This window comes from Pteropus alecto, unplaced genomic scaffold, assembly GCF_000325575.1.
Source record: "Pteropus alecto unplaced genomic scaffold, ASM32557v1 scaffold60, whole genome shotgun sequence".
Classification (NCBI taxonomy): domain Eukaryota; kingdom Metazoa; phylum Chordata; class Mammalia; order Chiroptera; family Pteropodidae; genus Pteropus; species Pteropus alecto.
The window spans coordinates 5,852,587-5,862,887 of NW_006430726.1; the positions used below are offsets into that span (position 1 = coordinate 5,852,587).

The 10,301-nt window shown below is 60.7% G+C and overlaps 1 protein-coding gene across 12 annotated transcripts in view; it reads right to left on the bottom strand.

Annotated features, from left to right (window-relative positions):
• The window catches only part of ARNT2 (aryl hydrocarbon receptor nuclear translocator 2), a 99,148-nt gene that overhangs the window by 76,812 nt on the left and 12,035 nt on the right, over positions 1–10,301 (bottom strand). For 7 of the 12 annotated variants that reach the window (XM_025050108.1, XM_025050099.1, XM_025050103.1 and 4 more), the window contains exons 1-3: positions 7,140–7,224; positions 5,845–6,040; positions 2,490–2,604 (exon numbers count right to left, since the gene is read on the bottom strand). In XM_025050108.1, coding sequence (XP_024905876.1) covers positions 2,490–2,602 — 113 coding nt within the window. In that variant the 5' untranslated portion in view covers positions 2,603–2,604; positions 5,845–6,040; positions 7,140–7,224. Of the gene's footprint in view, positions 1–2,489; positions 2,605–5,573; positions 5,814–5,844; positions 6,041–7,139; positions 7,225–10,301 lie in introns of those variants that run through there. The other 5 variants (XM_025050086.1, XM_025050089.1, XM_025050084.1 and 2 more) reach the window with 5 other exon arrangements.

Below are 10,301 nucleotides of genomic sequence, written 5' to 3' on the forward strand. Positions count from 1 at the left end.
CCTCCCCTTCCCCCAGCCTGAGATGGGGAGGTCTCCACAGAAACGCAGCTCAGGTAACCTGCTTCGGCTCACGGCTCCCACATGTGGAATCACTTTCCAAAGAATCTGAAACTTCTGAACCTTTGCCTTGGGTCCCAACCGCTGGCCGTGCACGCAGCTGCGTGGGACGCTCCCCGGGACCGGCCGTCGGGGAAGGGGGAGCGCATCCGGCCCAGAGGGCCCACGGCGCTGGCCCAGGCATGCGCCGGGAGGGGCCGAAGCCCACGCGGGGTCGGCTCCATGTGGCTCTGAAACGCCCGGGCAGGGTGGGTGGTTATCCTCGGAATCTGGGACACTTCCCTCCACCAGAACGACAGGCCCGGGTGAAAAGACAGGCAAGGAACGGGGGCCACCTCCCCTGGCGCCCCACTGTACCCCTGCGCTCTCCCCCTCCCTGCGTCTCTCCATGGCGCCCCACATTTTCAGAAAGAAGTGGAAGGACACGGGGGCAGCAACAGGAGCCCCCTCCATCAGGTGTCCTCTGGGCTCGGCTCAGTGTGCAGGCGGGACCAGGGGAACATTCGAGAGATTCTAGAGCAGGAGCCGCTCAATCACGGAATTTCAGCAAAACGCGGAGAAACGTCAGTTGCAAGAACTGCCGTGGAAACAGCCCTGTAACGTGGACCAGGGCTGGCCGAGCCCCTGGGGAGGCCGAGAGCGTGGGCCTGTGCAAACGGCCCACACCCTGATCCTCGCTGGCGGGCGGTGCAGCCGCAGCTGCTCCTCACGCCCTGGAATCTCGTCTCTCGTCTCGGTGCTTTGCTTCCGGGACTGTCTCAGCTCGCATCCCGGGCCTTCTCGGCCCGCCCGCGCCTGCCTCTGCCTCCAGTGTCTTGCCGTGAGTGTGATCAGCAGAGAAAGGGTCTGCCGAAGACTTCTCAGGAAGGAGACTGAGCCCACTATCCGTCAGCTCGGGGCGGAGCCAGAAGTCGCGTCTGGACACCGGGCGAGGCCCAGAAACACAGAGGCCAGAGCGAAGCAGCCTCGGCCCCAAGCACGGCCTCGCGCACCTGCCAGAAGGGCTCGGGGCCGACGCTGACACAGGCAGCTGCACCCGAGCATCTCGGCCTGGCCTGTTCTCATTCCCATCCAGCACTGCCCTTGTCAAAGAGCCCTGAGCTGGCCTCTTCCTACAAAGAACTGGGCACGCCACGGGGCTCTGTCCCCAGGAGATGGAAGTCAGAGATCACAGACGTTTAAAACAACGTTAAAAGACCTGGAATCTTAAAAAACAAAGACGTAGCAAGTTGACAAGCTGGTGGCACCGGCAACCCTTAGCGACACAGCCTGCATCAAGCTCAGCACCTAGGTCGCCTGGCCGGCCGGCCGGATAAGGGAAAAGGGACCCCATGTCTGCAGTCAGCCCAGAGGCAAGCTGCTGCTCCCTACATGGCCGCTCTGAGGAGGTGCCCGGGGCACCCACACTGCTCCTCAGAGCTCCGCTAGTCCCCTCGCGGTGGCGGCTAGGGAGGCGGAACTGGCTGCCTCGGGGAAAGCTGGTGTCACCACTGGGCACGGTTCCTCGGCCTCATCGGCCCTCCCAACGGTTGTCGAAATCTCAGCTGCTCCCGAAAGACCACAGGACACTCACACACACGACGGTCCTTACACGCTCTAGCACCTGAAGCCAAGCAGGCCCGTGCACCCCACCCCCACATGGAGCCCCCCGCCACTCCCGCCCGCCCGCAGGCCTCGGCCGTCAGAAGTGCGTTTTGCTGTCACCCCGTAGTTGTAGTCCTGGGGGAGCCTGTGATCTTACTTCAAGAGAAACTGTTTATCAACTGTTCTGTTGGAAACAAAGCTGACCGGACGGGAGAGAGGGGCCGGGTCACGCGCTGCGCCCGCGAACGCAGCCGTGTTTCCCTGCAGGGGTTCCGCTGGCTGGCTGGGTTCGGAGCTCTCAGCAGTCACAGCCACGACACATGGACCAGACGTGGTTTGGGTCCCATCAGCCCCGGGAGGAGGGGAGGGGAGCCTTCTGGTCCCACAGCGCCTACCGCCGCCTCCACTTACAGAGCAGCATCGGCCTTTAGGTGCCAACATGAGAGGGGTTCCCGCCCAGCACGGAGCAGACCGGCAGCCGGGGAAAGAAGCAGCAGGCTCCAGGGGACCCCTGCTGCCCCCCGCCACCCGGCCAGAGCTCAGGGCTGGATGGCTGAGCCCCTCCCTCGGACACACGGCCCAGGCAAGACCCCGCAGGGTCACAGGGCCTTCTCCCTGCAGGATGAGCAAGCGCAAGCCCCAGGTTGCGGCCCCAGACACCCAGCCGGGAGTCCCACGCAGTGAGGGGCAGGGAGACCTGGACGACGGACGCCAGCTGCCGAGCATCTGCCCCGGAGAAGCAGGGACACGCGTTCCCACCGGCCCAAGCTGGGGTTCACGCCCTCCCAGAAATGTGGGACGATCACCTGGGAGCGTGGGGCGCTCACCCGGGAACTTGGGGTACTCACCCGGAACGACGCTTTCCGCCTCGGGCAGGCACGGCCCCCGGCATCCTCACCTGCCCGGTGGCTGCCATCGGGGCGACAGGCAACGTCACTGATCCGGGCATGTCCGAAGCCATTTCTGGAATTCAGCAAAGACGAGAGGTGTTGTCCACGCCAGAAAGACCTGGGGACGGGCGAGGACGCTGCCCCGGGGGGCCGGAGGTGCCACCTGGGGGTAGAGCCCAAGGGCCCGGGCCTGGGGCTGCCCGCCCATCACCACTCGGGCACCCGGGGGGCCTCCCCTGCCTGGGCTCTGCCCCATCCCGGGCACTCGGCCCGTGTTGCATAACCACAGTTCAGGGCATCAGAGTTAGTGCAGCCAGCAGCTTTCGTTAGGGACTGGTCACCTAGAGGCAGGTAAGAGGTCCAGGACCCAGGCACGTGAAAGGACCACGGCTGAGACAGCCACTGGCAGCCACGGGGCCAACCCCCCGAGAGTCCTGCCCCCCGGGTACTTGTGTCCCCGCAGAGGGGCTGTTCCCCTCCCTGAACCGGGACTCAGGACCCTGAGTGGCCCCTTCATTCACGACGGCGGCGGTGAGGTCCAGAGCCTTAAAAGCGTCACCTCGGGCTGCGCCCAAGCCAGTGACAGCGCCAGTGTGAGCAGCCCCCGCTCGCCTGGCTTGCCAGGAACAAGCGCTCACGTAAAGAGTCAGAAGGTCGGGTGTGGATGCGCCCCACTATCTCTCGTCATTTCTGACGGGCCGGACACGTCTGGAGCCTGTGAAGCCAGCGTTAACACCCCTAACGTCACAGCCACACACAGTCCTCCCCACCCCGCGGAGGGCTCCTGGCCCGGCACCGCGCTCAGGCCGTTGAGAGGCAAGACCGCCACCAGAACGGCCTCTCTGGCCTACAGTGTCCTTGGGGGTGACCTCGTGGTGCTGGCCGTTCTCAGCTCCCCTCTCCCCCGAGGCGGGGGAAGCAGCGGTCACCAAACTCGCATTTCAGGACAGTCTGGGATGAACGCGGGAACCTGGGCCCTTGGCCTGCGATGCCGGCATCGCTCCAACGGGCGGGTCTCTGCTCTCCGCCTCCTTCCGGAAGCCGGGGAGGCAGCTGACCACTGACCACAGTCACCCCCAACGACGCAGTGGTTCAATAAACCATGTTCTAAGGTCGACTTGGGCTATTCCACCCAGAACTTCTGAAGGATTTCACGGCTCTAATAAACAAAATCTTAATTTAGCGACTGCACGATGGTCACAAAAACGTGAACCATCACAGCTGTTGTTTTTCCCCCACGTGCACATGGAAAAGAAATCAAGGCCAAAAAAAAAAAAAAAAGCCGTTTCTTAAGTGACCGTCTCCCTGCGGACGGCGCTGGGTTGGTGACAGCCAGGCGGCGCTCACACGACCTCGTAACCTCATCGTCCGCCCGCTCCCCGCAAGAAATCTGCACTTTTTCCGAAACGGAGGCTGAAGTGTGTTGGGGTAAGTCCCCCAAGCGAAGGGCCGACGGCTGCCGGCACAATCGGAAGTCGCCGCTCGTCAAAGGCCAGCCCGCAGGGCGTCAGGCCCTTAGGGCCCCACGAGATGGGCTCTGCAGGCAACGAATGGCGGCCGCTCCTGCCGACGCCGGCGACCATCCCAAACACGCACGGAAGCCGACGCGAGGCGGCGCCTCCCACTCCGATGGACCCGGCAGGTCACACGGGCCCCTAGGCGTGGAGACCTGGAAGCTTTGTTATCTGCACAGCTGAAGCTCCACGCGACACTCGAAGCCACTACAGCGCTGCCGCCTCTGAGTGAAGGAGATTGGAGGCTGCGAGCGCCTTCGCCATTGTCTGCAAAGCCAGAAAGGCCCACCCCTCCCTGCAGAGGCGGATGGCACTTAGAGAAAAAAAAAACACCGTCACCCATTTTTATTTGAGAAAACAAAAACGTCATTTGTTTTCGTGCTACAAGTGACAGGAAGTGAGGACCCACAGACACGGTGGCTGTGGAGAAAGGGCCGAGGAACCCCGGAAGTCCCAGGCTTTCCTCAGACGGACGAGCGCGGAGGAGAGATGACGGGACACGCACAGGTCCCCACGGGGACCAGGAGCCCGGCCCCAGCCACCGTCACGTCGGCACCGACTCTGCTCCCCGCGGCGAGAGAAGGCGTGATCCCCACCTTACCCCGCCCCTGGGAAAAGGAGGAGCCGTCGAGTGCAAAGACACGGACGCATCCTGCCGACGAGACGGCCACGTGACAAAATCAAATCAATCCGAAAAACGGGGATGAGACTTTCCATTGTGCGAGCAGAAGTCTGCCGCGGGGGGCACAGTCGCCTGCCCGCTTCAGTCTCAACCTGAGGCCCTACCTCCCTTTCTCCCCTCAACCATCCGTCCCTCGGACCTTCGTCCGTCCCCCTGACGTCAGACCCCTGCAGTGAGCTGTCACCATCACAGGGGTCACTTCTCTGCCCGGCTCCGTGGGCGCAGCCCCCGCACCCCCGTCTCGAGCATACCCTCCTGGTTTCCAGGGGCCACGTCGCCTCCGCCCTGCCCCGCAGGCCCGTCCTTCCCAGTCCCCTCGGCCAGCGACCCCCTCAGCAGACCTGAGGCGTCTTCCACGGCTTCCTCCCTCCCTGGCCTCTGAGCTGTCATCCCCCTCACTTGGCACCGAGGCCACTTCTTTGCTGATTCCCAAGCCCAGGCACCCAGTCCTGCTGCTACCTCCTAACGGTCTGCCCTCCGCGGCTTCGGCTGCCGGCCTCCCTCCGACCTCCGTGGTCTCCCCCTCATCCCTTCTCCACATGGAGCCAACGGCTCCCTTAGCACAAGGGGGAGCTCCCTGCCATGACTGACCAGCTCTCGTGCGGTCAGGCTGCTGCCCACGGCGCCCGCCTCTCCAACTCCGGCCACGCTGCCTTGGACTCGCCACGCTCCCGCCCACCGCAGGGCCTTTGCACACGCTGCGTCCCGTGGCAGGAAGCCCCCTCCCTCTCTTCACCAGGTCTTCCCAATTCAGCTCAAATATCGCTGTTCCGAGGAAGCCTGTCCCTGCCAGCACCCTCCCTACCCAGTCTAGGGCTGGGCCCGGGTGACCCGCTCTCATGGTACCTGCGCTTGTCCTGTGAATGAATGATGGTCACAGCGGTCCAGGTGAAAGATGACAGGGCCTGAATGACTGAGCCGCAAAGAGGGCATTCAGGAGGAAGGCGATGATGTCAGTGCCTCAAATACACCATGTGTCATCGTCAGAGCCGAAAAGGGAAGACTCTAAAAAGCCTTGGTCACCTGATCCTCCCACACTGAGAAATGGGGCAAAAACATGCTGGAGGAGGAAGGAAGGTACGGCTGGGCTGGCTACATATTTCCATCTGCCACAGACCTGAGACGGGGATCCTGCAGCACACGAGAGGCCGGGGCGTTTCCACCTTCCTCCCTCCGGGCGCTTGGAGGCCCGCCCGCTCACTGCGAGTCCGGTTCTGGTTCTGGCTTCGCCACGGTGCGACTCAGTGTCTCCATCCCTCCTCCAGCTAAGAACGGGGGCTCATCAGGACACTCTGCCTCCTGCGGAGGCTGCTCTGAGGAAACGGGGCCCTGTTTCAATCACAAGCAGCACTGGCCAAGGTCTCACCGCGTGTGAGCCGGGAGCTGGGCTCGAAGCTGGGCAGTCAGAGATGAAAGGACCCCGTCCTGCCTCTGACAGGGGCAGGCCTGAGGGTGATGGGGACACGTAGCTCAGCAATGCGGCCCCGACAGCTGCGTGCCATGCGAGAGACTGGAAACAACGAGGGGATCCAAGGCGCCTGCCTGGAGGAGGCGACCCCCGTGCTACCCCGGCCGAAGCGAAGCATCATGCAGTAGGGGCGATTTTCTCAGTGTGCGCCTTGGATTGCTCCGGAACCCCCGAGCAGACTCCCTCAGGCTTCCTTGTTCACGTCCAGTCCCTGGAGTTCTCTGGCCTTTTACCCCCGGCTACGAGTCTGTGAGATCTAGAACCATTCCCTCTCCGCAAACGAGACCCTCTCACACAGATCTGTCATCAGGGCTGCTGATCACAACCGGTGACAAACGCACAGACAGAAATCGCCCTGTCCGCAGCAGTCCGACCCCAAACGCAGGTGTCCCCCCAGGAAACGTCGTTTCCCCGAACTGCTGGCTCTACACAAAGCTGCAGTGAGCTTTCCTGCTCACTGTAACGTCACTACGAGCCGAGGCTTTTGAGAGCATCACCATCATTCAGAAGACGTATCTGGCTCATGATGCAGCAGGCAGCTAAAGACTATTTCACGTGGCAAATGCAGACATATTGTGCACGATTCCTATGACTCGGCACAGGCAGCCAAAGCCTGGGGGAGACGTGGAAGTGGAGAGCATCCCAGACGGAAGGAAGGAGAAAAAGGAAACACGCTTTGCACCCCGCCCCCACTGACACACACCCCCTTTCATGCGAATCCAAGTAAGACACACCTCCATCTTCGAATCAGAAAAATAACTGATTACATGCAAACTTCCACAACACAATCGCCTAATAGCTTAGCAACTACCCGAACAACAACGACAGAAACAGAAAGGGTCTCTGTGCGCAGGTGGGGGGAGCGAGGGAGGCGAAGCAAAGGGCACTGCGTGCCCGCAGAAGGGTCCCCTCCGCAGCGAGCACGGCCCACACCACGGCCCTACCTTTTCGGAGAGATTCAACAAAGCGCTTTCTTCCCCGGGACCGACGCCTTCATCCGCGTAGGAGCAATGTCAGGAACCTCTGGGAGGAAATGGGCTGCATTTGTATTCTGCTCAGCAAATGTCATCGCAGATCTGTTTACCTTAACCGTGGACCATGATTCAGCCGTGACAACTGTCTTGCATACTGATCGATTTATTTGCGGCAAAATTTCTAACGTTAACCGCTTAGGCTCTGAAAAATCAGTGATGTGGGTGTCTCGTGCAACCGCAATATACATTCGAACTACACGGATTATCAAAACATCTCAGGGCGTGTCAGGAAGGGCTCCTGCAGCCGTGCACGCGCGGGCCGGCCCCCGCCCCTTCTGGAAGGCCAGCACAGCGTTCCCGAAGCCCTCCGCGCAGGACATGCGGAACAATCGTTAGGGGGCCAGGGGGTCAGAGCCCAGGTCCTTGCTGTGTGTGCTCTGAAGGGCAGCTGTCGACAGGCGGGCTGGGCGGGGGTCTCTGCAGGGCAGGAGGCAGCAGACATGGGAGAGGCGGCCAGCGGATCCAGGACAAGAGCAGAGGCAGGTCCTGCTTTCGCCAGCCGTTCCTCAGCCTGGACACTCAGCCGCGTGCCTGAGCCTCTCCCAGGGGTCTGGCATCAGGAAACCGGAGCCAGTCCCGAGGCAGCCTGGGGAGACCTCGGCTGGCTTGGGGGAGCCCCAGCCCCGGGGGCACGCACTGTGCCCTTTGGGACGTGGGCCCTGCTCCGGCGCCCACGAGGGTGTTAGCACCACATCCCACTAGTGCCCAAGCCCACCCTGCGGGCTCAGTCCCAGCGTCCCTGCTCTGAACTTCAGTAAGAGGGTAAAAACCAAAGACCCAGCAAGAAGGTGGGTGACCAGGAGCCCCAGCGGGGGAGAGGGAGGCTGCTGCGGGGGCCGCGGACTGCAGCACGAGGGCGGGAGTGGGCGGCACCCCGCACGGGCCCACCTTCCAACCACAGCGGGACGCCCCCACGACCGGTCACGCAGCCGGGCCCATCGGGGCCATGTGGGACCCACCCCCACAGAGAGGACGGGACAGGACACCTGGGCCGAAAGGCTCGCGGTCTGTCCAGGGGTGAGCCGCCCCCAGAAGGCTTGGAGCCTCTGCCATAACCCAGGTGTGTCCCACCTTGGGACCAAGCACAGCAGGACAGGCCTCGCAGGACAAAGCGCCAGGTGTGGGCTGGTGGGGGGCGGCTTGCAAGGGGCTCAGAGCTCTGATCCGCGATATTCAGAAATACGGGAACAGCCACGGGGCGGTGAAGGGGCGAACGCTCCATCGAGCAGGAGCCGCTCAGGAGACGGGACGTGTCTGCCTGGGGTGGAGCCCCTCAGGCAGGGCGAGAGGGGACACTGTCTCCAGACGCGTGGGTGCCCCTCCCGTGCAGAGCGAGAGGCCGGCTCTGGGTGACTGCAGAGGCCGCGGCACAGCAGTCAAGGAAGGAAGGGTCAGGAAGGAAAGGGATGACTCAGCCGCGTGCGGACAGTGTGAACGTGGTCTGAAGTTGAACAGGAACCCAATGAACGGAAACGTCTCATACGAAAAGCTAATAAACTGTGGAAAACCCACAGCGATAAAAATCACTCAGCCATTAAGTGCCACGCTCTCAAAGAAGAACGTCACGGGACAACGCTGAGCACCAAGTCACGGAGCCGGACACGCAATTTCACGTGCAAACACGTCTTTGCCGGGGACCCGCCGGAGTTCAGCTTCCGCCACGGCGTCTGCCCCAGAGCTACCGTGTGGCCGAGTTCTGAACGCCTGCCTCGGCCTCTGAAGGGCCGAGCGGTGCGACACCTACTTCAAGATCGTTGCTGGCACGCCTGGACGTGTGAGCACACACGCGGGCGCCGCGGGAACCGACTCCTCCGGTCTGAGCAGTCGCTTCCCAACGTAACACGCACTCCACGCGAACTAGGGCCGAAAACGGCCTCGTATGTACATGTTTCAATTCTCCCAACCGGATGATTCACCAGTAAAAAACGTATCACGTGTGATAATCCGTGGCCATGTGGCAAAAGCTACTAATTTTATGTACGAAGCCAATTATTAAGGACTTTCCTATATCTCAATGTAAAAGGAAATGGGGAAATACTCAAATATTAAGAAAGAATGTATTAGCTTACAACCCTTAAGAAGCCCGTTATACACTTTTTTGAACCCAGATGTGCATAGAGCCATGAGTAATAAGTCAAAGCAGAATAAAACATTATCGCAGTATGCTGTAACCAACATCTTTTTGGAATCGTCTGCTATCCAGGCCTTCGATAACAATAAACCACTAGGATTTTTAAAACGTGACGACCACTAATAAATAATACTAAAAGAGTGGCAAATCTGTTTTTGCTAGAACGTCAGATTTTCACTCAGTGATGCTATACTCAGCTTCCGCCTCCACCTCAGACATTGACTTTGATGCTCAGATATGCAGCATTTTGTGCAGCCGATTTAATTCCATGCAGTAGAGGGAGACATGCACGTGTGTGTGTCTTGAGGCAAAAACACTAAAAAGGAGACAAAACTAATAGCTGAACGGTAAAATGACATGCGATTTTTTTTCCCACTTACTTTCTATAACCTCTAAGGTTTTAAAACTCAGAACACAACGTTCTTATGAAGCGGGTACAGGGCAGGTGACTGAATCGAGTGCAAAGGAGCAGAGCCAGGATGCTGGACTCCGTGGGCCGCTGCCTGGGGACCCGGAACACAGAGCTGGGGGTGCGCCACACAAGCCTGCGGCTGTGGAATGGTGCGGCCTCCCACGGCTCAGCGAACCTGCCCCGGGAGTAGGGGGGCAGGCAGATGCGGCATCTCCTGAGCCGCCCCAACTCCCGGATGCCAGGCAGACCTGTGAACCCTCCCAGCAAGGCTGGGCAAGAAGCATCATCATCTCGTTCCCAGGGGTGATAATATTTACTGTTTTCTGATATGAACAGCAGTAGATGGACGTGGTAAACCCGAAATATTCAGGAAAAGGTAAAGAATGAGGCCGGACAAGTGGGGAGATTACGGCATTGTGGGGACTGTACCCGTTGCAGCTCCACCCAGGGGGCTTGCAATCGGTCGGGGAAAACCAATGTAGCGGAATTTTTCTGAAGACACACAAACCAGGCACCTGCCCGCGGCAAT